This window comes from Hippocampus guttulatus, chromosome 1, assembly GCF_054856545.1.
Source record: "Hippocampus guttulatus isolate MCC_2025c chromosome 1, RoL_Hgut_1.0, whole genome shotgun sequence".
Taxonomy (NCBI): Eukaryota; Metazoa; Chordata; class Actinopteri; order Syngnathiformes; family Syngnathidae; genus Hippocampus; species Hippocampus guttulatus.
In genome coordinates, this window is record NC_141261.1 from 26,276,987 (window position 1) to 26,304,808 (window position 27,822).

Consider the following 27,822-nt stretch of genomic DNA (forward strand, 5'->3'; position numbering starts at 1 on the left):
GCCGGTCCGCGGACCGGTACCGGTCCGCAGGGCATTTTGTACCGGGCCTCACAGAAAGAACTTGCCCTAATTCCGTTTTATTTATTTCGGAATACGAAAGATGCTTTATTTTGAAAAATTACCGGATTCTCCGTTACATCCGTCTGTGTCACGCTTGACACGCGTCAAACCACGCTTCTGCGTCACGTGACCGATTACGCTAAAAACACAATGAGTAAAAAATGAGTAAAAAAACTGCTGGAGATCGCAAATGACGGCGACCTTAAAAGTACGTTCGAGCCAACCGGATTAAAGTTATGGCTGAATATTCAGAGATCGCCACAATAGCACTGTTGCTATTTCAGACATGCTACCTGTGAGGCGGGGTTTTCTGCAGCAACCGCAACTAAAACAAAACTATGAAGTAGACTGGACATAAAACACACACTTGAGGTGTCATTGTCTCCTATTACCATGAGATGGGACCGTCTGGTTGCAGAAAATCAAGCTCGGGGCTGTGGTGAGTCGTCATTTTCATGCACTTTGAATTTGCATTGTATCGTATTTTGAAGGCATTAAACATGACCATCGCGATCAGAGTGTTGCGGCCAGATTAGATGCTCAAATATTGTCTGACATAAACCGGTCCGTGGGGCAAAAAAGGTTGGGGACCCCTGCGGCCACCACCCATTTTTGTTCTGGCTGGGCAAGTTCTGCAGCTGCCATCCGTTCCTGTTTTGGTGGTCCACATCCTGTGGCCGCCATTTGTTCCTGTTCCAGCAGGGCACGTCCTGCGGCTGCCACCTGCCCCTGTTCCGGCGCTACACGTCCTGCAGCCGCCATCCGTCCCAGTTCTGGCACTGCACATCCTGCAGCCATCACTGGGTGACATTCGAACATCTGGGATCCGTCCGTTGGGGGCAGGGGATGGGCACTGTCATGGTTCTGTTTGTTTGTTCTCTGAGTAGGCAGGATCGGAGGGTGCTTCCTCCAGCGCCGCACCTGTTTGTCATTGTCATCATCATTACCTGCCTACTGAAGGACTGCCACACCGACCACTTGCTGTTGGATCTTTGTGTTACTGTCATGATGTTTTGTTTCTGTTACTGCCATGTTGTTTTAATTTTTTTCTCATAGTGGTGTGTTTTATTTCTTTGTGTTTTGTTGGTGTGCTGAGTTTTAGGTCTTTGTTGTTGCTTTCGATTTAGTTTTTCCAGAGTGTCCCTGAAAATGTTTTGATTGATACATTTCGTTTAGTACACCCTGCTTCTCCTGCCTCCCTGCTTTTGGGTCCTCTGCCACGCACAAACATGACATAATACCTGATCTTGACCTACAGGCAGTGCAGAGTACAAAAACTAAGTTTGACTTTGCATCCCACAAAAACTGTCAAATGTTGACCAATTGAGTTTCATACAATGACACTGAAGCCATCGGTTTAATCTTTTTTTTTTGTGGGTGTTCACGTGAGATTTTAGGACAATGATTTCTAGATTTTGTTTAGATCTTGGGGAAATTATGCAGGAAAACGAGGGAGAGATTTGGATAAATAAGCAGGAAATCGTAGCAGTTAAACATTGACTTCCACTTGGAACACAACCTCAACACAAGGAGTACATGACAACGGCAGTCATAGGAGTCTTCTCTCTTAGAACGGGTGATAAAACCTGAGGTGAGATTCTTCTTAACTGCCAAAATGTCATTTCAATTTCATCATTAGGAGGCAGTTGGTGTTGTCTGGTGTTGACAACAGTAAAGTAGGGATAAAAAAATAGAGTATTTTCATTTAAGACTCAGAAAAAACACTTGTCTAAATCAAAAAGTTATTTTTAAACATGAGGCCTAAATTATATCAATAGGTTCAAAACTTAAGTCAGTAAACATACATATATTAATTTATTGTTTTTCATTTTTATTTTTGCAATGCATTTTTCCCATTCAGCATTGTTTCCCATAATGACACAGGGTGTTGTCTTCTGCATGCGCATACCCCATGGCATTTTGGGAAACAATGTCCTCCATCCATCCATCCATTTTCCGATCCACTTATCCTTACAAGGGGGGGGGGGGGGGGGTTGCTGGAACCTATCCCAGCCGTCTTTGGACAGTAGGCGGGGGACACCCTCAACCGCGTGCCAGCCAATCACAGGGCACACAGATATGAACAACCATTTGTGCTCACAATCACACCTAGGGACAAATGAGAGTGTTTAATCAGCCTGCCATGCATGTTTTTGGAATATGCGGGGAAACCAGAGTAGCCGGAGTAAACCTACGCAGGCACGGGGAGAACATGCAAACTCCTAGGGGAAGGCCGGAGCTGGAATCGAACCCGGTACCTCCGCACTATAAGGTCGACACACTAACCACTCGCTCACCGGGCCGCCCGGGTTTACATTCCATTTGCATTAATTTCAAAGAACTATAGGCAGTGCAGACTAAAAAACTTAGGTTCACTTTTGCAATCCACGTAAACTGACACGGCAAAGGTTATTTAACAAAGCCGACAAAAAAGTCTCTTGGAGTCCAATGCAAAATTTAACAGGAAGTCCGCCATTTTGAATTTATTTGAAGTTAGTGTTGCCTTACATAGAATGATCATATCTTCGAAAGATTTCTCACATTTGATGGTAGTGCAGGTATGAAGAAATCTTTGTTGTTGCGGAGCACAGATGTGTAACTGAGTGGAATTGAAGTGGATCTGGGGAGGACAGAAGAACTAAACCAATCTCTGCACTTATCAAAGGATGCTAAAGCTTCTTCTTTACTTTCAAACTTTGCTTATAGCGGACGTGTGTGACGTCATGCACGTTGTGATCGCGGTGAGACTTTGATTCTCCCCTCTTTCATCTAAAACCGCTTCAAACAAGATTAGTTTTTGTATTTTTGTCATTGTTTTATGTTATGGGACGTGTTGTATTAGTGTCATATTATGTTAAATGTTCTGGAAAGCGCTCTGTTCGAGCTGCAGCTGTTGGGAAATCGCGATACAAGTAAAAATGTATGTATTTATGCGAATGTTGACCAATTGAGTTCCATGCAATGACTCCAAAGAGATCAGTGCAATAATTTTGGGGGAAATAGTGTTGTGTTGTGCTTAGTATACACCACATTCAACAATGATTTCCAGATGTTTTGGAGGAAAGGAATTTGTGCTGGTAATCCAGGGGAGGAATTTAGACAAACAAGCAGGAACTGGGAGCAGTTTTACATTTACTTTCATTTGGAGCAAAACCCCAGCACAAGAGTTCCGTGATAAAACTTGACACGGGAGACTTCTCTCTTGGATGTTGACAAGACCTCAGGTGAGATTCTGCTTCACTGCCAAAACGTTGGATTTGTTTCATCGTTAGTAGTCACCAATTACATCATTTGTGATTTCAGTGGACAGCTTTAGGAAAACAAATGTGCTTTTTTATCCTTATATATTTATGTGTGTGTGTGTGAGTGAAGTCTATAAACAGTAGTCACATAGTCTGCTCTCTTGGCTGTCCCTTTGCTGACTTCATTTCTAATTCGGTCAACCTGGCTACTCCTAAAGAAAACCTCAACATCACCTCGGGCAGTGCTTCCTGTCATTTCTTCAGTGCCACTGTCTCAACTCAACTCAACTCAACTCAATTGTATTTATAGAGCACTTTCGAACAGCCATCGCTGCATACAAAGTGCTGTACATGGAGCAATTTAACATATACAATAAACAGTAAAACAAATCGGTAACAAAGATGGTAGAAAGCACCGAACAGTAGAACCAAGAACAAATCTAAGTCATGCTAAGTCGAATGCCAAAGAATACAAGTGAGTTTTGAGGAGGGTTTTGAAGATGGGCAGCGAGGAGGCTTGCCGAATGTTCAGTGGGAGGTCAAAGTAAAGGGAATTGCAGTAATCGAGCCGGGATGTGACAAAGGCACAAATTACTGTCTCAATGTGTTCATGAGAGAGGAGAGGTGAATTTCTCCATTGCGAGACTAATAAAGGTTTTCTTATCTTATCTTACTTTGGCCAGCTGTCTAAGGTGAAAGAAGCTGGATTTAACAACGGCACCGATTTGCCGGTCAAGTTTGAAATCACTGTCCAGTTTAAGGCCCAAGTTTGAGACTATTGACTTAAGATAAGGAGACAGGGGGCCTGAGTCTACAAGTCTACAGGATGGGATGTACAAGGGCCACTGGGACCAAACAGTATCACCTCTGTCTTCTTTTCATTGAAATTCAAGAAATTTTGTGCCATCCAGGTTTTGATTTCTTCCAGGCAGGATAGAAGTGGCCTTAACAAGAAGGCGTCTCTTTTGCTCAGTGGGACATAGATATGGCAGTCATCTGCATAGCAGTGGAATGGAATACCGTGTTTCCTTAAAATGGAATCCAATGGGAGCAGATACAGCGAGAACAGCAGAGGCCCCAGAATTGAGCCCTGTGGAACACCACATGACAGGGGAGCAGTGCGTGACTCAGAGCAGCCAAGGCTGACACAAAAGGTTCTGTCAGCTAAATAGGACCTAAACCACTCAAGAGCACTTCTGCCAATGCCCACCAAGTGCTGCAAACGAGTCAGCAGAATACTGTGATCTACTGTATCAAATGCTGCAGTTAAGTCCAATAAAACTAGACACTGGTCTCCAGTGTCATTTGCCAGGAGGATGTCATTAGAAACGCGTAACAGGACTGACTCCGTGCTATGCATCGTCTTGAAACATCACTGGAAGACCTCCAAGATGTTATGTTCATCCAAGAAAATTTTCAACTGCATGTTTAAAATTAGAAGTCAAGATGGCGCCCGAGTAGGCAGCCGTCAGCAAGTGCTCTCATGAGCCTTGCTTTTTTTGTTGTTTTTGTGTTTGTTTTGTCGCTTTGTGTTTGTTGTTACGTCGTGTGGACCTGATGTGGACTTTTTTCAGCATTTTTTGGCCACGACATTCATCAAGGAGGAGACTCTGTGCTCGGTGGTTGCGCCTTCTCGGCAGCATGGGTATACCAGCACTGTTTTTGACTGGGAGGAATGTCAGCGCCATTTGACTGTCGTTGCTGGACAGTCCCGGGGCGCTTGTGTTTTGCGCCTGTAATGGGCAGCATTTTTCACAGCCCCTCTTTGTTCAGCGGAGAGATCGGTGCTGTTGAACGGTCTGCGGCTGGATGGATGTAAGGATTGAGGAGCCGACGATGAGAAGAAAGGAGCGTTAGCGCGGAGCGCCGATGCGGATTTGAAACTGGGAGTCGCGGCTTGGAGTTTGAAGCGGATTATGTGGGACAGGAGAAGTGAACTAATCTCTTTTCGTCAATGGACGCTACAGCTTCGTGTTTGCTTTCAAAACTTAGCTTGTAGCAGACGTGTGCACATTTTCAGCATGACGTCTCTGATCCACTGGTGAAAGGACACTTTGATCCTCTCCTCTTTCATCTATAACTGCTTCAGACAACAAAGTGTATGCAGAAAATTGATGAAGATTGCACGACTGTCTGTGTCCTATGTGTTGTGTTATTTTTGTTATTTTGACTTCAAAATGGCGCCGCGAGAGTGGCTGCCTTTCCAGCAGCCCCTATATTTTGTTGTTCTACTTCTTCCTTTCATAACTTTGCTGCTGTGAATTGGCAATTTCTCCATTGCGAGACTAATAAAGGTTTTCTTACGTGCACCACTTTTTCCAGAATTTTTGAAATGAAAGACAGTTTGGAAATAGGCCTGAAACTTGACAGCACATCTGGATCAAGACCAGGTCTCTTGATCAAGGGTTGGACCACAGCATGTTTAAACTGATGGGGAACTATACCAGAAGAGAGGCTGCTGTTGATGATGTCCAAGACCGATGCACCAACACTCGGGAGAACCTCCTGAAGGAAATGCGGGGGCAAGGGAGTCGCAGGGGGAGCCAGATGGCTTCATCTGGCGAACTACATCCTCAAAAAGCGTCAAGGACACAGTCTCAAAAGAATTTAGCACAGCTGAACACGGAACATGGACAGAGGGGTCAGGTGCGGTATTTGAGACCGGAGTCCTAGCTGTAGAGACCTTATCAATGAAGAACTGAAGGCATCTGTTGCACATCTCGGGTGAAGTATCCGAGCAAGTAGGCAGAGGGGGTTTGAGTACAGAATCTATCGTTTTAAAAAGTGCACATGGGTTGTGACGGTTCGCTTGAATAAGGTCCGACAGATATTCTCTTTTGGCCTCTTTTACTGTGAGCTGGTAGTTACGCCAGCAGTCTTTCCAAATTTGATAAGAGACCTGCAATTTGTCTTTTTTCCACTTGCGTTCGGCTTTGCGACACCCCTGCCTAGCTGCACGATTTTTGTCATTAAACCAAGGCTCGGGTTTAGGTTTTGGGAGCACAGTTTTTGAAGGAGCCACCAAATCCAGGATGGTACGGCATGATGAGTTGAACCAAGAGGTGAGTTCCTCTGTGTTAGACGAGGGTACGCAAAGGTTATTAAAGACATCAGAGAACCAACTCCAATCCATACATCATGGCCAGCCTTCACCACTACCTTTTAAATGTTCCCCTTCATCCTAGCAGACACTCTCCTATTACATAACACCCCTGACACTTGCCTCCATCCATTCCTACGAGCTTGGATCCACTTTTTCACCTTCTTACCACTGTCAACATTACTCTCTAAGTGTAAGTATTTCAAGTGCTCCACCTTTGCTATCTCTTCTCCCTGTAGCCTCACTATTCCTCCTGCACCCCTCTTAATTACTCACAAATATTGTCTCACTCTTGCTAATCTTCATTGCTCTTGTTTCTAGTGCATGCCTTCACCTTTTAAAATGCACCTCCACCTGCAAATTACAATGTGTTCTCCTAACATCATGGTTCTTGGGGATTCCAGTTTAACCTCATCTGTCAGCCTATCCAAAAATTTTGAAAAGAGGAAAGGGCTTAGAGCTGATCCCTGATGCAGTCCCACCACTTTAAACTCCTCTGTCACACCTACAGCAACCTCACCACTGTTCTGTCGCCCTCATACGTGTCCTGTACAAGTTTTTTCTTCTTTCTCGGGGCAATGAAAAGATAGTAACTGAACTGCTCTGTTTGTCTTAAGGCCTCGGATGTTGGCAGTTGGGAAGATGGTATGTTTCATCTGATTAGTGTAGCAAGTACCATCAGTGTACTAAAACAGTTTATTCAATGCTTGTTTTCTTGTATAGGAAACCAAAAGAACAAATAAATGATCTTCTATTGAATGTATGAGATTGACATACAGTATGTATCCTCTTTTTCCGAATCACTGCCATACCCAATGCTTGTGAAGGCCTTTTTTTAAGCAGCCCTATATTACATGCATTCTATGTAATGGATTTTCCTCCGACTTGCGAGGATGGTGGACCATACTAGACCTTGAAAGCATTAAGTTGAAGGAGAAGGACTGAGGGTGATTCAGTGAAAAAAAGGGACTTCTTTAGGAAAGGAAAGAGAGCTTCTTTAGAGCATCAAACTACAATAAATGGTTGAATAGATGGATGGACAAAACCCTTATTCATCCTGGGAGGGAAATTAGTTTATAAAAACTACCATAAACCAAGCAGTTTACCATTCTGTACCCTTATGGGCAACTTAATTGATGGGAGGATCCACAATTTTTTATCAGCGCAACTGGGGGGGTCAAATAGGAACCGCGCACCTCCTAACCAGATGGATGACGAAAATGCCAGTGCATTAAATGTACAGAACATTGCCTGCAAGCTGCCAATTGCCCATATCTGCTCTCGTATGTCTAATAGCTCGACATGTCTTTTGCTCCTCCATAGGTCGCCCTTTGTATCTCAGTGTTTATCTGGAACTACAGTACAAGCAGTGAAGATAAGCTCTGTTTGCCTTTAAACCCTTCAAAAACTGACAACTCAAATGTTCCCCATGTGAGTTGAAGATTTTCAAACAATAACTTGGACCATATCAGTGCAACAATTTAATTCCAAGTCCTTTCACGGTATCCAGATGCGAGTTGAAGATAATGACAGCCATGTGTTGTTTAGTTAGTGAGGACTTCATGCAGAAAATCTAAACCGGCGCTTTCTGGAGGGGTTGGGACAGACAAGCAGGACATTGGAGCAGTTACACATTGACTTGGAACACAATTTCAGCACAAGTGGTACGTGATAACGGCAGACACAGGAATCTTCTCTCTCTCTGGATGAAAGACGTGAGGAGAGAATCTGCTTCGCTGCCAGTCTGTTGGATTTGTTTCATCATTGGTAGGCAGGCACTACTTTTATCATCAGTGAGCACCGGTTTTACGTCCTTTGTGATTTTGTTTGACTGCATTAGGTAGGGGGCAGCCCAGTGGTCGACTGGTTAGGTTCGATTACGGCTCCGGCCTTCCTGTGTTGAGTTTGAATGTTCTCCCCGTGCCTGCGTGGCTTTTCTCCTGCTACTCTGATTTCCTCCCACATTCCGAAAACATTTGTGTCAGGTTAATGGAACACTCTTCTGGTAAATTGTACCTAAGTATGAATAGTTATTTGTCTGTGTGCCCTGTCACCCAGTTCAAGGTGTCTCCCACCTACTGCCCGAAGACAGCTGGGATAGGCTCCAGCATGACCCTTTGTGAGGATAAAGCAAATCAGAAAATGGATGGATGGATGCATTACGTAGATGTGACAAACATTTTACCCAAAAAGGCACCTATAAATAGCTAAAACAGAGAAACCAATCGTGAGCTGCATCTCGAAAGTTGTTAGCGGTCAGCAGTATGGAATTGCAGCTTGCGAACAGAGCTGCTGCGCTATATCTTTGATTGTTATTATTATTCTCATTCAGAGTTTGTTTCATGTACAATTCACCAAGGGCACTGGCAAGGAATGGGAATCTAGAGTACGCTACATGTGAGCTACGATCGTTAACACGCTGCAAAAGTGTGTCCCATTCCTCCGCGTCAGGTCCCGACTAAGGTAGGCACTTATGTGCTTTTTACAAACCCACAAACTCTTGTGTCTACTTTATTTTTCTGTTTCGTTCATTTTAGGGGGCGTTGTGGCTATTATTCATCAGGGTATGCGTGTGTGCGGTAACGAGTCAATAGCGGGAAGTTTGTTGATCGTAAAGTAGAATCTTTTTGTTCGAAAAATGTTGGGCAACCCTGGTCTAGAGTAGACTCCCTAAGGCTTATCAAGTCTTCCCTCTAAGTCAGGGCCGTATGATCACTGAAGATGAAAAAAAAATGACAAAAACTACAAGCAAACTCATGAGTGAGGCAACCATGTAAAGTTATTAAATGTTTGTGTGTGTGTGTGTGTGTGTGTGTGTGTGTGTGTGTGTGTGTGTGTGTGTGTGTGTGTGTGTGTATCCTCTTCAGCAATGGCACCATACCCAAGCCTGGCACTCCTGCTGGTGTGTTTCACCTCTTGCTGGGGTGGGAAAATTCTGGTCTATCCTTGCGACGGAAGCCACTGGCTCAACATGAAACTTCTGGTGGAGGCGCTTCACTCTCAAGGCCATGAGATCACAGTGCTGCGAACCTCCACCAGCTGGTACGTATCTGAGAAGTCTCCCTACTACACTTCTATCACCATCATGCTGGAGCACTGGCAGAACATTGAGAGCCAAAACTACATGACCTCTTTCCTGGAGAGGTCCATCGAGATCCGGCGGCGCAGAGGCTCCCTGTGGGCTTTTGTGGAGTTTTACAAGAACCTTTTCAGCCTTATTGGGGAGAACCAGGTGACTGTGGCCAACATGGTGGTCAGCATATTTGAAAATCAAACACTCGTCAAGGAACTGAAAGAAAGCGGATACGATCTTTGTTTGACAGACCCGGCCTTTCCAGGTGGGGTGCTGGTTGCTCACTATCTGGACCTCCCCATGGTCTTTAACGTGCGCTGGCTTTTCAATGGAGAGGCACACTTTGCCATTGCGCCGTCCCCTCTATCGTACGTTCCCACCCTGTTCTCCCATTACTCGGACAAAATGGACTTCTACCAAAGAATCAACAACATCATCTATCACGGCATTCTGCTTTACATGTACCACTATGTGTCCAATCCGCCTTACCAGGCCGTGTGTGAGCGCTATTTCGGAGGTGACGTCAGCGCCATGTCTCTCATGCAGGGAGCCGATATCTGGCTGATGAGGGTGGACTTTACCTTTGAGCTGCCTCGTCCCACCATGCCCAATGTGGTCTACATTGGAGGGTTTCAGGGGAAGTCCTCCAAACCTCTGCCGGCGGATCTGGAGAACTTTGTGCAGAGTTCTGGAGAACACGGAGTGGTGGTTATGACTTTAGGAACTATGCTGGGCGACCTCGGCCCTGAGTTATCCGAGATCATCGCCTCTGCTTTTGCCAGCCTCCCTCAGAAAGTCGTGTGGCGACATATCGGGAAGAGACCCGCCACTCTGGGGAACAACACCCTACTGGTGGACTGGTTGCCTCAGAACGACATACTGGGCCATCACAAGACCAAAGTCTTTGTAACCCACGGGGGCACTAACAGCATATACGAGGCCATCTACCACAGCGTCCCGATTTTGGGGATTCCGCTCATCTTCGACCAGCATGACAACATGGTGCGAATGAAGGCCCGTGGCTGCGCCGAGACTGTAGATGTGGCGACGCTTGACGTGGAATCTTTCACCGCTTCGCTGAAGAACATTCTCGATCCCCAGAAACATTACAAGCAGAACATGATCAAACTTTCCCAACTTCATCGCGACAAGCCCATGAAGCCCATTGATGCTGCCGTCTTCTGGATAGAGTATGTCATGAGGCATAGAGGTGCGGCACATCTGCGCACAGAGTCGTATAAGTTGCCGTGGTATGCCTATCATTGTTTGGATGTAATTGCAGTCCTCGCACTTTTCTGTTTTCTAGTCGTTGCATCAACTTGCGTTTTCTGTGGTTGTCTTTGTAAGCATCTAGTAGGGGCCAAAAATAGCACCTTTAAATCTAAGAGAGAATAGATCCGGAAGCAGTTTTGCACTTGTCACATTCACATTAGGGCTTTTGAGAAGAGAGTATCCATGAGCTGTCCTGATATATTGTTTTAGTAGAAAGAAGCCATGCTGCAAATGCAGTGGAGTGCCGTGCATTTAGAACCGGGACTCAACCCAACTTAATCCACCTCTTAAATCACCACCATCACATTCCAGTTCTTGAAAATATAATGCCCAAAAAGACAAGATAACACCTCACAATCGTGACACTTCATCTGGTGTAGGTCACAATCCGTATTTATCCAATACCATGACAAAAACCTAAAACATTTAAATAAAAGACATACTACCTACTAGAGACAGGAAAGACATTAGATAATAATTAATGCTTATGTATTAAGGTGTGCAGATCGCTACAAACACTTTTTGCTGGTTGAACCTAACAGCTAACAAGTTTTGCTTCAACTAACCAATCAGAGGACAGAAAAATAGGTGTTACTGTGGACCAGCTCTCTGTGAGGCAAATTTGAAATCTGATTGGTTTTAAGAAGTAGTGTCATTAATTCCCAGTTCAGGAATCATGACACTCTCGTGTTCTGTGAGATCAACACGGGTGATGTGGGAAATTATCTAGTTTGACTTAATTGAACTGAAAAGTAGTTTTTTTTAACTGCAAATAATGAATCAATGTTTATATCAGCTACGTGCGGGGACAGGCAATACAATAAAATGCTTTTCTTTTAAATGGCTGAAAGTGCAATAAAACTGCTGCCATTCACACAACAGAATAAATGGTATTTGCCTTTGAAAATATCAGCTTTGTGTTCAGTTAAACTGGCTCAGTTTTTATACTGAATCAATTCGTGAGTGAATTGAAATGAAATCATTTTGATTTCACTCTCTTGACGTGATATTTTTGTTTGGTGGGTTGCTGTGACATTTTTCTGTACATTTTTCTCCGACTGCTTTGGTTTCCTCCCACATTCCAAAAACATGCGTGGCAGGTTAATGGAACACTCTAAATTGTCCCTAGGTGTGAGTGTGAGCACGGATGTCGAAGTGTGCCCTGCGATTGGCTGGCAACCAGTTCAGGGGTGTACATATTCGGCGTTTGGCGAAAGCGACTTATGAATTTGTACACAGCCATTAAGCGTGTCCAAATTCCCCACGCTTTATGCGGTCCACAGAGGCTACAAGAGGAGGAGCCTTTCAAGGTTCCCAAGGACCTGTGTGTCCTACAAAAAAAAAGAAATGCAGGAGTGGATTTGAGTGACCATTTTATTTCAAAATCTTGTTTCGAAATCCGTTTTTTAGATTGACCGTCTCACACTGGTGGCGAGAAATTGGGGATGTCACCAATGATAAGGGATGGAAAAATGAGGCCATCTTTCCTTGAAGGCTAAGAGAAAAGAAATGACTATATCCACGTCATGTTTATTTTTTCCCACGATACACATGTGGAAACTGTGTGTTGGCCACAGAAATGTCAAAGATGTGATGGCCTGATATGCCTGAGGGGTTGTCACAGGAATGAAGGAGTTGACAGATGAATACAGTATAATGTCATATCATTACAACAAATGTAACTGTGCTGTCAAATTTGGGGTAACTTATAAGCACGTCTTATTAGAAATGCACAGCACTGAACACCGAAAAATAAAAATCTTCACCGTAATCAGGAAATATACAGAATATCTAAGACTGTTTACACTGATATATAAGAAGTGCAACATCGTAGGTACAGTGTTAGGAACAGTAGGAAATGGTCAATGTCTATCTGCGGAATATATACAAGCATCTCCTCTCTCATGTTATATGAAAACATTTTAGTGTGAGGAGCCAAACTGAAAAGGTAAAAAAAACAAACTTGATATATGAGAAGAATACAGTCATAACTTATGAGACTAAAGTTGCAAGGTATGTGCTGGTTTATGTGGACCAGGCAAACATTTACAAAACTACGACGTAACGGTCACTATTCTAACAATAATCTTATGTCGATGAGAATATTTTATTTGTGGAGGAGATTCTCTACATTGCTCATATTAACTCAGTGAACCAACAAATTGCTCCTCTTCTATCCATTTCCGCTTGTACAATTAATTTATTAAAATATTTTTTTTTTCCAACTTCTGTCCCAGTTCACACCAATATCCTCAACCTATTTATTGAAAGGCTTGTCATGAATATTCATTCCTTACATGAGCACAAAGAAACCTGGACCTGAATGGGTGTAATTTCCCGATGAACCTAAAATGCACTTAAACCTTCACAAGTGAACATCAACATAAAAATAAAAAAATGGACTGCACATGCTGAACTGTTCAGTGTTTCAGTACTCTTTTTTCCCAACTTGTTGTTTTGTAATTGGGGTCTGATCAGACATCTTGTTCTAATGCCTTTCTGTGACTCTTCCAGTCTCTGTCTCAATGTCACAACCTGGTGATGACACTCTTTGACACTATGTACCAGTGATTCCCAGCACGCGAGGAGATCATCAGGTTTGCCACGGCAAATGATACAATTTCACTTCAAATAATTTATTTACAGCAGATAATGTACCTTTGCTTATCTATCTATGCCAGCAACAGGCAAAACAATAAAACATTCTTCCACTAAATGGCAGAAGATATACATTCCTAAAGGTTCTCTCTCAAGGTCCACACATTGGTAGACGGCTGTTATAGTTCTGGATCGAAAAATGTCTTTAAGGAGAATTGACCGCGAAACAGACTTCTTAGGCTTGTTCTCTTTAAATATCAATTGAAATTGAAACATGAAACGCATTGCTCGATTCATAGATCAAACAACTGCTGTGTGCTGTGACTTCGCAGGGCACACAAATGCATCTGTACATTTTTTTTTCTTCATCTACAAAATTGACATTGTCTCTTTCCAGGACTAACAACAGATTAGCCCAGCAGTTTGAAGATTGGTGTTACCATGGCAACCAGTCAGGGTCTGTATCCCCAAAGAGCCGGGTTGGTGAAAGGCGAGTAGGGGCACTTGCTGTGGCAGACGCACGAGTGGATCACCATGACCGCTCGCTGTCGCAGCGTGCCGGCGGGGCAGCGAAAGGTCACGTCGGCGGTGGAGGTGTGGAACGGCGTGCAGCAGCGAGAGTCGTTGCAACCGCCGCAGTATCGCAGCCGGAAGACGCGCGTGCTGCTGCAGCCGTGATGGACCAGCCGAACGGGCTCGGGTGACATGTAGCTGACCGTGCACTGGCCCTGCTGCTCCCGTTGCTGAAACGGCACAAAAGGACAGACCGCAGTCAATTAGTCTAGTATGGAAGCCATCTTTTTTACCATTTAACCATTTAACCAGAAAATAAAAACCTTAGCGACCTAGGTCTCCCTTTCAAGGGTAATCTGGCCAAGAAGGCAGATTATTGTACAATGTATTGAACCCTCTCTATGTGTTCACATTAAAAAAAATTTTTAATCATCTCACAAGATACATTAGTAAACATGCCTCAAAATGTACATTGTACAATGAACATACACCTGTCTCCTTCTGTAGGTGTAAAAAGTTAGATTTTTTTTTTTTTTGCATAGTGTGGATCAGGGGATTTAGGGGGAATGGTGATCGAGTGGTTAGCACGTCTAGCTCACAGTGCAGAGATGCAGGGTTCGATTACGGGTTCGGCCTGCCTGTGTGGAGTTTGTTCTCCCCGTGCCTGCGTGGGTTTTCTCCCGGTACTCCGGTTTCCTCCCACATTCCAAAAACATGCATGGCAGGTTAATGAAACGCTCTAAATTGTCCCAAGGTGTGAGTGTGAGCGCGCATGGTTGTTCGTCAATGTGTGCCACAGGCAAGCAGTTCAGGGGTGTACCTCGCCAACTGCCGAAAGACAGCTGGGATAGGCTCCATGACACTTGTGAGGACAAGCAGATTAGAAAATGGATCGATGGATGGGTTCATCATTCGAACTCACCATGTGTCCGCTTGGTATGGGGAGATGCGCATGGCAGGGTCGCACTTTACAAAGGCGAGTCTCCATTTGCAGCTTGCAGGCCGGATTGCGGTTGGACACTCGCGTGGAGATGCCGGCCCCGCAGCTCTGGGAACAGGCGCTCCACTGGGTGCTGCGCTCTGTGCAGACAGAGGCGACCGGCAGCGGGGGCGGTGGTTGCGGAGCGTCCGCTCTCATGGCTGGCACGAAAATCAGAGACAAAAGATACAAAAACACAAGGGAAGTGAAATAATGTTGAAGATTTGATCATTGCTAATTACTGGCCACCAAAATGGTGCCCATGGGCACCAGGAAGCCCTCAAAGACAACATAAATAGCCTGTGAGCAGCATTTTCCCAAAATTGCTCTGCACCTCTGAGAGCCTCAATGACATTTGTTTTGTTGCTCATCTTGTTTGAATCACTATGGAAGCATATTGCTGACACGCTAGAAAGATAAAAAACAGTTCAGCCCACATTTTTGTGATGTACTCTGTCGGGATTCACAATTGAACCCTTAGGTCCACTTCATACTGTTTAAGTACTGTTTATGGTTATAAAAGTGACACAAATTGTCCAGACGGGCAAAGGGACCATTTCTATGACTTCATGTTTGCATACAAGGGTACAAACAAGTATTTTGCCTACGTGATTGCTTGCCGAAAGAACTCACAGTTGAGTGGAATGCAATTTAAAGAAATGACTTTGTGCTACAGCTGTACATGTGATTGCGCACGTCTTGATACGTACATGGTCAGCCCTTCACCTTCTGCGTGTTAGCAGGGTCATCATTTGTTTGATTTGTTTTTCTAATGCAGATGAACAAGTGCACGTGCTCCTATTTGATACGCCTCATGCAGGTACAAGTTCGAACTGATCAAGTGCGGTAAGGTAATATGAATCATTTTGTGGAATATTGCCCTTCCCCTTATCTAGTCAGTACCCTTTGTAGGCAAATCCGTACCCTTTGGAACAGATTTGTAAGGGTCCCCTTTTCAAAAGATAGTGCTCCAGTGGCATGATTAAAATGTGGAAAACGGACCTAAATGTCACCTCTTTTCGTAAAAAAAATTCAAATGGTATCTTCTTTCAACAGCTTTCAATTGAGTGTAACCGATTTTTTCATTCAACGCTCATACACAATTTGCCCTTCCCACAACATAATAATACGTATTTTCCGCACTATAAGGTGCTTCGGAGTATAAGGCGCACCTTCAATGAATGGCCTATTTTAAAACGGTTTTCCTATACAGGGCACGCTGCATTATAAGGCGCATAGGATGGAAGCTACAAAAGTGGCTGCAGCTGTGTTATGCATCCACTAGATGACGCTATGCTAAAGGGAATTCAATACAATACAGCTTTATTTTTATAGAGCTTTCACAACCGCTGCAGCAGTAACAAAGCGCTTTACAGAACATTTAAAATACTACATCCAATAAATCAGAATGTTGATCCATAGACAAGGTGTGTCAGATTATAAGACACACTGTCAGCTTTTGAGAAAATTGAATGATTTTAGTGGGTCTTATAGTGCAGAAAATACGGTACTTTCAATTTAGCAAACCCTGATTTCAGCCTGAGTAAATCCATTTGTAAGTAATTTCAGGCAAGATCACCTGCGTTGGCTGGATGAAGGTTGGGAAACAGAGAGAGAAAGTGACATTTCAAACCACAACCCCCAAAATGTTGCCAAACTCCAAATTCTTGTGGCATTGGAGCAAAACTTCATATTTAACAAACACGTGGGAGACTTTCACCTATGTAACACTGCACATGGAGCAGAAATGAGTTTATTTTCCAGCACGTGAAGGTATTCCGTGAAACTCGCTCCGCCTTAATATTTCCTCTGGTACATGTTTTTGTCATTTCTGGCCAAATATTAGCAAAGTCCTCCCTGGTGGCTTCCATAATTGTTCGTCCATATGGCGACACCGTGCCTGGTCATGTCTGCGAGTTTTTAACTGGGCTGCGTCGGGCCAAAGCCAAGCCACATTTCATTGGGGAGAAAGGCGCAAACAGTTCTTTTAATAGCACTTCCTAGCAACAAGCAGCTGTGTAAAATGAAACACGAGTGGATGTTACTCTTCTGAGAGTGAGAAAGAGAGACAGCGCCACAGAGAAGGGAAATGAAGCCATTACAAAAACATTTGAAACGCCAAACGGTGTCTGACTACATTCAAGGGACTACAAGCAAGAGAACATTTTTGTTCTTGAATATCTGCTTAATATTATGGCTTGTGCATGATAGTTTTGAAAGGAACTACTGTTTGAAGTGAAAAAACAAAGACAAATCTCCCTGTGTGACTGCATGACTGCATCCGTGGAGAAGTAAACACCAAGCCACAGAGTATTGAATGTGAGTCACCAGCGTGATGTAATTGAGCTTGATGAGCGCTTGGAAGTTGAGGTCACAAATTACACCTCCCTCTTTTCTGCTCTGAGTTGAGGATGAATAATCTAAATTTGATCCAATATGTGGCAACATTATGTCTAATTCTTAACAGTCTCCACTATTGCAGTGTTTTTGGACCTTGAATGAACTGAATCATTCATTTTACTAGATATTCAAAAAATACCATGGCACAACAACAAACAAATATGTCCCAAAAAGTCAACTGAAATCATGATATTGACGGTTGAATGCGTTGCTACTATTCTGTTGCGTGAATGGCAACAGGTTCTGCCATCTAGTGGAAAAGCATTGAATTGTTCTGCTTATCACTATACAATGCTAGCATAGATAGATGAACACAAGATACATAAAGACACATGACATTTCATTAAGATACATTATTTGCAGTCCTGAAATTAATGACAAAGTGAAACTGATAGACTCTGTGAGCCTCTGGCCATGAAGTTTGGCCTACAGCAGACTCTTTGGGTGTTCATTTTTGTGTTTGTTTATTGTTGGCCCACACTGTTCAATTAATGCTCGGAAAGTTCACTGACAACTGTGACTCAAACTTTTTTTTTCATTTTACTCAAATGATGTGTTAATTACATTTTGGCTGGCGATAGAATGGAACTGGAATGTTACTGCTTTGGAAATTTGCAAACAAATGGAGACAAAATCATCATTTGTGCATGCAGGGCTAATTTGTGGGATGTTTTTGGTGATGTGCGGGGAGATTTTTCAGAAAATAACAGTAGGTTCCCCAAAAAAAATAAAAATAAAATCCTCAAATCGTCAAATTAAAAAATGACGACTGTAATGAGTTTACCTGAGATGGCGTCTTGAAGCACAGAGTTGTCCAGGTTTTCACACAGCCACTCCTTGCAGCATTTCCCCGGTAGCCGAACATGTTGCGGATGAGGACAATCCGCACTGGGGAGGCGGAAATTCAGGGGACAGGCGGGCACGCAGCTGACGCCGCCGCCTGTGCAGTGGCAGAGGACGTCACACGAGGGCTGAAAGGATTGGCCATCATGGTAGCTGATGCCGTTGACTTTGCAGGTCAGGTCTTCCTGAGCTAAAAGGCACAATTGGCTTCAAGGTTATTCTTTATTTCCAACAAATAATGTGTCTTTGTTCATCTGTCTCTACCATTGACATGGCATTGACGGACAGAACAATTAAATGCTCGTTCACTAGATGGCAGAAGGTGCAATTAACCTTTGCAGGCACTTATATGCAGAGTCTGACCGTCAACACTGTTGTCCCGCCTCCATTGCGGGGTTTAGGTTTCACATTATTTTCTGCCTCGACAGCAAAAATGACACGGTGTGTATACAGAGACGCATAGGTGTGCATTTTAGTCTGCCCGCCCAACCTGCCGGGAATAAACAAGCAGAGGTAAACAAACTGAGACGCAGCGCAGATCCACACTTTTCGAGTGAGGAGGAAACAGACTGCTTTATCGGTGTGTGATATGAATATCATGTTTTCTTGAAAGCAGAAGGTAACAAGCGGAAATGGCGCTGCATCATGACATCATCGGCACGTCGCCTGTTTAGATCGGGATATTCTAATTGATCACAAATACCATGTACTCAGGAGTAATTCTGTCTGCCCACGCATGTAAAAAGGTTGACCTTAACTCGAATAATGATTGCACGTAAATGTAGTCAGTGAAAATCTGCGATATCGAAGAACACTTAACAGTACTTCATTTTTAATTAAGGTCTTTAAACACATTTAAACACATGTAATATAATATGTTGAGAGAGAAGGCACAATGTGTAACACCAAAATATTGTACAGACAGTGTACTGATCCCGTTATGTGTACTCCCTGGAAGGGTGAGCATAAATGAACAGTAGTCCAACTTTAATTCAGGGGATTTAATGTCTCCTTGAAATATCATCAACAAATGTCTAAGAATGAAATTGAAAAGACCACACAATATTGGAATACAATATATTTGCAGGGATATAAACATTCAATAAATAGCCATCATAAAAATTGCCTCCTTTACAATTTTAATCCCATTTTTATTTGACAATGAAGTTGACTTGACTTGACTTGACTTACTGTAGGCATAAAAAGCAGGGTTTCATATTCATTTGACTTCTTTAGGCAAATTCACAGAAGTGTGTACATTGTGATATAAATTGTGAACAAAATTGTGTGCCACCATCTCGTCGTCGACAGTGGAAGTATACCAAAATAAATGGGAGCGAGAGCAACAATATAAAAAAATTGTATTATTATTATTTTTGTGTACATCTGCAATTTAGCGGGAGGACAAAGCGTCAAGTGCAAGATGTTGGCAGGGGATCATTGTCGTGAAAATCTTTAAGTCCAAATGGAACCAAAGTGTGCCTTCAAGCGTGTCCTCAAGTGACTTCACATATACTGTATGTGAAATCAGTCAAATTTATAATGGCCTCACCCTATTTTTATTACATAAAAGGATCTGAATTTGAGTGCAGTGATACAAATTTCCACGTTTAATTCATGTGGTGACAAATTCTCAGAATGTAATTTATTCTTATGTCAAAACAATTTTCCCAATTAGAATAATGATTAATTACTTATTATTAAAAGGTCTTTATTCCATTCTGGCCTCCCAAAAACACCACAATTGTTTTTTAATAAAGGAATCACAATTGTAAAATATTAATATGAAAATATGATAAAAAATAATAAAAGCGAATGTAAACATCGTTGTGTGTAATTAAGTTTAAAGTCACACATACACTGGAGTACATTAGTGTATTGGTGTGAAAAAAATAGTAAGGAACCTCCATTGGCCAGGAGCGGAAACGTTTCAGTGGAGCTGCTTAATTGTATTGGATTCGGGGTTGGATTATTGTGACGCATCAATTAAACGATATTTTTACCAACCCTAATTTTTTTTTTTTCAGACCGGTTGGTATTAGAGGATGACATAGGAGTGGATTTTCACTCCTGTCCCATCCCACTCCCACAGAAAAAAAATAAAACCCAGTGACAAACCGTTGGACCCCAAAATGTATTGTTAAAGGAGCTACTCACCGACGCACTCCCCGGGGCCACCAGGCAAACTGGCGCTGTAGTCGCATGTCAGCCCCCGTTGGCCATCGCACAGGAACTTCTCAGTGCACGGTTGGCCCTGCTGCCGCGCGCACACCATACAGCACCGGCAGCCGTCCGCCACTAGGGGAACTCCAGAGGGGCACTGGGGGGCAGACTGGGGGCAGATGCACGGCCCGTCACACAACTGACACAACACCTGCAAGAACAAAAAGACAAAACTTGATCAATTTTTTGGTCTTGAAATATGAGTGAAATTCAGACTTCAGACTCCCGCCACTAGAGGGTGGCAGCAAACATCACATCAACTCACATTGCCTTCCTTGCAGTGGAAGGATAATATCAGTTGATGGCACTAATGTACCATGAAGCTGTTTTGCCAACTGTCCATAGATACCACAGAAGAAGAACCAGAGAGGGCAAAGCATTCGATACAGTTGTGTTTTGCACTCACTATGTGAGGAGCAGCCATGGATGCACTTTTAATTCCCTTTTCGAACAAATGGTAACAAAATTCAGTAAAAACAAGCAAATTATTAGACGACTTGGTGATGGCCTCAACTGACACCACCATTTCATAGCCAGCCAACTCCACATTCATATTCACTGATATCACTCAAAAGCCCAGGGCACCTTTTAAAAGCATGCATACATTCAACTTCACAGATACTACAGTGTAGAACACGAGGATGGTGACCCCAAGTAGACAAAATTAAGACCTGCACTTAGCATGCATATATGTTGGCCTTACTGTCTATGCATGAAGCTTCAAAATATACAGTATATACATAATAAATTAAATATTTTGCTTGCTGCTTTGCGCATTTGGTCTGTTGTGGGGGTATTCTGGAACATACAATAAACCGGAAAGACTGTTTTATCTTGGGAGCTCCCTTTATGATGCTTGCCCCATGAGGTGGCATCTGCACTCTGCATCGCAACATTCTGGTGCCAAGTGCCTTTTTTTTATTTGGGACCATGCAACTAAACACACAAGACACACATTCTGTCACAAAATGACACTTAGTGAACATCAAATCATTCCCAATATAAAAAAACAGCTTGGAAAGAACTTAATCACTAAACGAACTATTCCTTTTATTCAAATACATGATTACAACCGGTTTGTCTAAACAACAACCACCCACTGGCCCCCAAAGGAAAAAAACACACACACGCAGGTCGAACGGAGCACATGCATCCTCATTCATTCATAAGTTGAAGCCTCTGAATGACGACACAAAATGCACTAGTAACTTTTGGCGCCCTCTAGTCTGAAATGTTTCTTTACAACAACATAACAGAGCCATAAGGGGTCATTGCAAAAACGCTGAGCCGGAAATTATTTTTGTTTTATTGTTGTTTACGTGTACGTTGGAATTATTGTATTATTATTCTCTGCTTAAGAAACAGAAAAATAGGTTTCGTTTGATTCTTACAAATGAGCTATGCCCATCGTTGCGGTAAATAGCGTAATTTCTTCTACATTGGTTTCGGTGAGGCTGCAAGACGGCCAGCGCGGAATGTCAGTGGTCGTCATGAAGCAAACACCGGAAAATACAGCTAGATGTTAGAAGAGTTGCTAGGCTTCATCAGCATTGTGTCCTCTCCCCTCTTGGCAGCTTGGCTAAAAATGACTTTTTTAAAGCAAAAAATACAATGAAATGAATTCAGGAAACAAGCAGAGAGGGAAATAAATAGCAGCAGACATGCTGTTAATGGCCAGTTGAAATTTCCCTTTGAATACATCAGTGTCATTTCGTCCACAACAACCATGTTGGAGGCTCACCTGCGAGGCCACAGCGAGCAGCAGCAGGGTCAAGGCTGTCACACAGTCACACAGCGATCGGTCCATGAGGGCAAAAGTCTACGTTCGTCTCGGGTCTGCGAATGTCTCCGGGCTTCGTCTGTCTCGCCCCTCTGGCCAGCTGCTGACATTTATAAAGTCTGCACTCTGATGTCATGCCGCCGCGATGACTACTGTGTAAACAGCCACTGGAGCACCATCACAAATGTTTCGCATTCCTCCTCCTCGCTGCCTCTTTCCACTTCCACCCGAGTTCCCTCCCTCTCTTTCCAGCTGTGTGATCTTCCAGCTTATGAAATGAGGGGAGACACGGGTACGATGACGATTCCGGTCTAATTGGCGGGGGAATTCATTATGTGGATGTTTTTACACCAGCCAGTCGCACACATTTTTTCCACTACTCCATTCCTCAAGTGAGCCAGACGTAAACGAGATTGGATCCGTGTCTTTCATCTGCTTTCCACGATGAGGCTGCAGGCCATCAGCATCATCTTGCCTCTCGGGAGAAAATATCTACTTGATAAAAACATAGAATGATCACATAATTACATGATTTAAAATAATCAAGTTCCTTCAAATGCTGCTCATTCTGGTGTATGCGCTCTTGCCACCTGGGAGCAGTGGCAAGACAGACATACGTGTACTGGAGACTCAGCCCCTGTCTTGGCTTCTCAGTACAGCAGTAATATTAGTTGTTCTTTGCAGAGGATAAGTAATATACAGTTACATATATATACATACACACACATATATATATACACACACACACATGTACACACACGTGTGTGTGTGTGTATGTGAGTATTCTTATATTATCTTTCTATCTTTGTAGTAGCCCATGTGCCTATGGAGTTGACCATTTTGTTCACATTCAGGTAGCGCAAGCTATGTGGTTGTTTTAAATACAGAACCTTTCATCTCTCCATTATATGTTTAGCTTGACAATAACCTTCAGCTGAGAGCAGCAAACAGTTTGGGGACTCTTTTTTTTTTTTTTCGAAAAGTCTGCCAAAACTGCTGCTTGTTGTGAAGTGAGTTGAGTCGCTGCCAACATACAGTGCTCATGTCTCAAGTTTGCACTTGCAAGTCAGAGCAAAAAATAACAAACATTCACACCCACAATCATATCACCACTGAGTCGGAACTGATCCCGCGCTAGCCGCATACAAGTCAGGGGAGTGTACCGCGACACCATCAGTGAATGTCAAAAATCTGTCCTTGCAAAGACAAACAGATTGAAGGTATTAAAAAAATAGAATTGTATTTAATAACAACTAATACAATGAAGAGTGGCACGGTAGTCGGCCGTTTAGCATGTCCACATCACAGTGCGCAGACCGTGGGTTCGAATCCGGCCCCGGCCATCCCATGTGGCGTTTCCATGTTCACCCCGTGCCTTTGTTTGTTTTCCAATTGCTGTACTCCAGTTTCCTCCCACATTCCAAAAACATGCACGGTATGTTAATTGTTCACTCTAAATATTCGTTCAATGTGATTCTAAGTGTGAATGATTGTTTGTCTATGTGTGCCCTGCAATTGGCTGGCAACCATTTCAGAGAGTACCCCGTCGTCTGCCCGAAGACGGCCGGGATAGGCCCCAGCATTCCTGCGACCCTCATGATGAAATGCAGTTTGGATAATGGTGGGATAATACAATGAATGAACATTAGATAGCAGAGGTAAATTCAAGCAAGTAGGTCATTTGGCAAAAAACTGTGAACCCATTTCCAATTCTTTAACACTCTAAAGGTCTATTTAAAAAGAAAAATCACCTTGACCACCCACAGTATCGATGTCAGGATGATGTCATCGCTTGAATGTACACAATATGTACAATGTTCACAAATGCAGTCAAGTCAAAATAACAAGGTTTTCTGGGTGGGCAGTGACGACACGACTAATAAACAGAACCAGACGGACTGAGTGAGAAGCATCAAGAGTATGTGTGCGTACTTGTGTGTGTGGGGGGCGGGGGGGCTCCAGGTGAGGAGCAAGTGTAGCGTTACCGCAGGCTTCCAGTGGTGAATTCTTGAAAAACTGTTCTTTTTCTTTCCTGGCCACCTCCATGATCGACAAGTGACTGCACACGTTCAATTGTAAATGTCACCACTGCTTGGTTTCAAAAGGGGTAGACAGAGAACGCAAAAGTCGACAGGAAAAGACCGTAATAGAAACAAAAACAACTTCCAGTACATATGTTGGGAAGAGACCGAGAAAAAAAAAAGGGACCTAAAAGCAACGACAAAGGACAACAACGTGTCATCTTATTGTGCCAATAGATTGCTGTGGCATATTTTTACTGTTGGAGGAATGGAAAGCACAAAAGCATTCTCAAAAGCCAACAACATGAACACCTAAGTCAGTGCTTTGAGAGGAGACAGACAGAGAAAGTAAGAACACAAACGACAACAGAAAAATCAACACCTGGCAAAATCTGCCTTTGGAGGTGAAAATAAATACTCTGTGTGTCTGGATTTGGTGTTTTGGTGCCCGTTGGACTTTTGCAAGCAACATTCCACCCTGTTGACTCTGAAAAGTACATTTTGTGCACCTCCAACATTTGAAGCCTCCCAGTATTCCGGTTGGTCAGTTTGTGGTTTCCGAGTGGTGCCAAGAAGCCACAACTGATTTGGGACTTTGTGACTCAACGCAAACAGACGCATTTAACGGACAACGGTGGACACAAGGGGAGAACGCCGAGCGTCTCCGAGACCATGAGGGCTGCCTGACGTTTTGGCACCCGCTGATGCTTTTCCGCAGGGATCCTCCAGACCAGGCACAGGTCCCAACCCACAGCCATGGTTCCATGACAGCATTTTTCAAAAATGCTCCTTTTGTTATGTCAGCCCACCTGGACAACTTTTACAGCATTTACTGTAATAAGTTCTGCAGCTTTCTGGTCATTACCTTTGCCAATGTTGACCAGTCTTTCCTGGACTTCATTGAGCCAAGCCACATATTTTACACAAGAAAAAAAAATCTCACAGCACTCCACCACAAAAAAATGTCCCAAAAGATATACTGTGGTACCTGAGATACAAGCCATTCTTTTTTTTTTTTTGTCTTCAGATATAAAGACAAATTCAATATACGACCGGACTTCAGACCACCACCACTAGATGGCACCACCAAACATCACAACGTCCGACCACTGTCATTTCACATTGGTATTCTTGTAGTTGAAGGACAACATTAAATGGTGCCACAATGCAATAGACCCAACAGATGGACAATTCATTCAGTACAGTTGTGTTTTACGCTCACATTTTCCGTGTTTGCAGGTAATGTGCAGAGCAAATGTTGTAAGTATGCTTTTACACACTATAATACCATACAATGTAATGTCTTGCGAAAAACAAAAACACGTTTAAAAAAAAAGAATGCTGGTGTTTTTGTAGGGGCTAGAACAGATTAATTGCATTTCAATGGGGAAAGATGATTTGGGATGCAAGCGTGGTCACGGGACAAATCAAACTTCGAAATCAAGGCACCACTGGAAAGAACTTTTCACCATGAGGTCACACGTTCTTCTGCTGTGCTGACATTTACTAGCAGGCTACTTATCATGTTTGAGTGATGGTAAACTGTGACGTTAGCTTATCGCTTTTTGTGCGTTTTAAAATGAGGAATGTCGTTAGACGCCGTTGTGTCTTCATTCTGTGAGTGGCAGACCGTGCCTTTTGCCATCCTATTTCTGTCTGCTTGATTGCAAAGATAACCAGTGAATTCAAGTTGATTTTCGGAGCTGCTCCCATCGCTGACAGTTTTAAGGTAGCCACTTCACTACCTTCAATAGGAAGTGCATAAAAACGCTGACTGGGTTACCAGTTTGGTGCAAATTCAACAACATTAAAAAAATATATATATGAAATCTGTCTTTTTTTTTTTCCTTCCTAAAAAGGGCTTTGTGTTGAAATGGAGATTTGCAACTATAAACAAGAAGACTTGTCAAGTACTGCAGTTCAAGTCAAAATCGAGTTGAGTCTCTTGGATACCAAGTCAAAGTCGAGTCTTTCCAGGCTTTTGCCAAGTCACAAGTCCTCAACACAGCAACTGTTGAGTCTGACTCAAGTCAAGTCAGATGACTTGAGTCCCCCATCTCTGGCGATATCCACTTTTTGTCACATTTTTGTGAGGTGGTGTGTGGTGATGTTTTGTTGTAATTGTATAAAAATTGTGGCAGCTCCAAAAGTTGGGGAAACAGGGTTTTACATTGCGATGTTCCGATGGAAGAATTTCTTTTTTTTTTTTTTTTTAGGAGGGAGGAGGTTGATGATTATTGTGGCCAAAAGAACGGTCCCGCAGCTGTTCTTTTTCTCCCCTGTTTGACATGTACATGAATTCCATTTATGATGTCGCGTTGACTCACGATTCCAGAAAGGTTTGAAGAGAGGATGGTCATCGCTGCATCAACAAGCCGAGACTGCTCGAGGTCATTGACTGGACTCTCCAAATCCGTCTGCCTCCATTCTTCCGACACCCACCATGTCAAATTCTTTCCTCTTACAACAACAATTTCTTTTTTTTTTTTTTTCCTCTGATCAACATCCTCTCTGGCAGGGCAGGGACCAGTGACTAGACAGACGCATGGAATGACCGCATGAGGACATTTTAAGTCCCTCATTAAACAAAACTGTAGAGAAAGGAGCTCTGTCTGAAAAGCACCAGAAATCCAGGTGAAACTGTTCATGCTGACGTTGTCCCACCATAGCATGGCAGCTCCTGGCTTGAATGGACATCAGTGGGCCACCACTTCAAGCAGACTGCTTTTTTCCCTCCCTTTTACACTTCATATAGAGCGAGTGATCAAACTGAGAATTTTATCAATACAAATTAATTGGCTGATGAATAATCATTTGTGCTCCACAGTTTCTGCCTAGTAATAAGTGCACAGCAAGCGGTGACTTGAAAAAAAATGCAGCTATGGAAAAAATGAAGAGACTGTCATGCTTTCTTCAAATGATGATTGTTAATATATTATAGTGAAGAATAGAGAGCAAAGAAATCACATACTGTATTCTTGGCCGTTGCCGTGAATCTAAAAATATAGCTCAGGTGTTGATCCTGTTTCCACTCTTAAGTGAAGCCCCACTTGTGCGGAATGTAGCTGACTGGACATGATTTGGAGCGGTGCACACTTGTATATGCAAGGTCCAAAGGTGACAGCGCATGTCAGGGCACAAACCAAGCAGGAAGTCAAAGCAACTTCCTGGAGACCTTTGAGACAAAATTCCTTGTGGGTGTGTGAAATTCAAATTATTTCTTTCGTCGTTTGAAACAACATTCAATGTCCGTGCAGGCCTTTTAAGGGCAAAATCATTTCAACTTTAATGTCACGGATTCCTATGTGTTAGTTTCCAACAAAATACAAAACATTTTTGTAACTGGGGAAAAAGATGTGTGGAATATTTCTTTCTTTGTTTCGTTATGTAGTCATAAAGTCTCAAAGTGGAAAAGTTTGAAGAGATAAGTGCTCAAACAGCTGGAAAACAAGGCCCGCTTCCGTGAGACACGTCGGAAAGGTTTCCATGTAATTCCAGTTGAATGTTTTTGTGCAGGAATAACGTTACTGCACACAGTAACTGCATTGCTTCACATTATTGCTGCAGACAATAATGTGAAGAGTGCGTTCGTTTTTTTTTTACTCATTTTTTAGACGCGGTGATTTTGTGGGGATGAAATTCGATGGAAATAAAAATGAATGAATACTTTTTGTAACTATTTGCTTTAAGAAAAAAAAACAGGAATGCATAGCGTCTA

General features: G+C 43.0%; 2 protein-coding genes across 3 annotated transcripts; one reads left to right on the top strand and one right to left on the bottom strand.

Annotated features, from left to right (window-relative positions):
- Positions 1-8,020: 8,020 nt before the first annotated feature.
- LOC147211169 (UDP-glucuronosyltransferase 2A2-like) lies at positions 8,021-13,163 on the top strand. The gene is made up of 2 exons (XM_086122923.1): positions 8,021-8,169; positions 9,270-13,163. Exons 1-2 carry the CDS (start codon positions 8,109-8,111, stop codon positions 10,868-10,870), a joined length of 1,662 nt encoding a protein of 553 aa, XP_085979049.1. The 5' UTR covers positions 8,021-8,108; the 3' UTR covers positions 10,871-13,163.
- An 81-nt stretch (positions 13,164-13,244) lies between these two features.
- Positions 13,245-27,198, bottom strand: ccn5 (cellular communication network factor 5). Of its 2 annotated transcripts, none has more exons than XM_086122933.1 (5): positions 22,045-27,198; positions 20,238-20,454; positions 18,022-18,270; positions 14,781-14,998; positions 13,245-14,088 (listed from the first exon to the last, which is right to left on the bottom strand). In XM_086122933.1, exons 1-5 carry the CDS (start codon positions 22,108-22,110, stop codon positions 13,798-13,800), a joined length of 1,041 nt encoding a protein of 346 aa, XP_085979059.1. In that variant the 5' UTR covers positions 22,111-27,198; the 3' UTR covers positions 13,245-13,797. The 2 variants fall into 2 exon arrangements, with proteins under 2 accessions (XP_085979059.1, XP_085979068.1); XM_086122942.1 differs by having other exon boundaries at positions 27,076-27,191.
- Positions 27,199-27,822: the final 624 nt, after the last annotated feature.

Coding starts and splice junctions, on each gene's coding strand:
- ccn5 (XM_086122933.1), bottom strand. CDS start 22,110: ATGGACCGATCGCTGTGTGACTGTGTGACAGCCTTGACCCTGCTGCTG. Junction 18,271..20,237: donor TGGCCCCGGGGAGTGCGTCG/GTGAGTAGCTCC, acceptor TGTGCCTTTTAG/CTCAGGAAGACCTGACCTGC. Junction 14,089..14,780: donor CCATACCAAGCGGACACATG/GTGAGTTCGAAT, acceptor GTGCCGTTTCAG/CAACGGGAGCAGCAGGGCCA.
- LOC147211169 (XM_086122923.1), top strand. CDS start 8,109: ATGAAAGACGTGAGGAGAGAATCTGCTTCGCTGCCAGTCTGTTGGATT. Junction 8,170..9,269: donor TTGGATTTGTTTCATCATTG/GTAGGCAGGCAC, acceptor TATCCTCTTCAG/CAATGGCACCATACCCAAGC.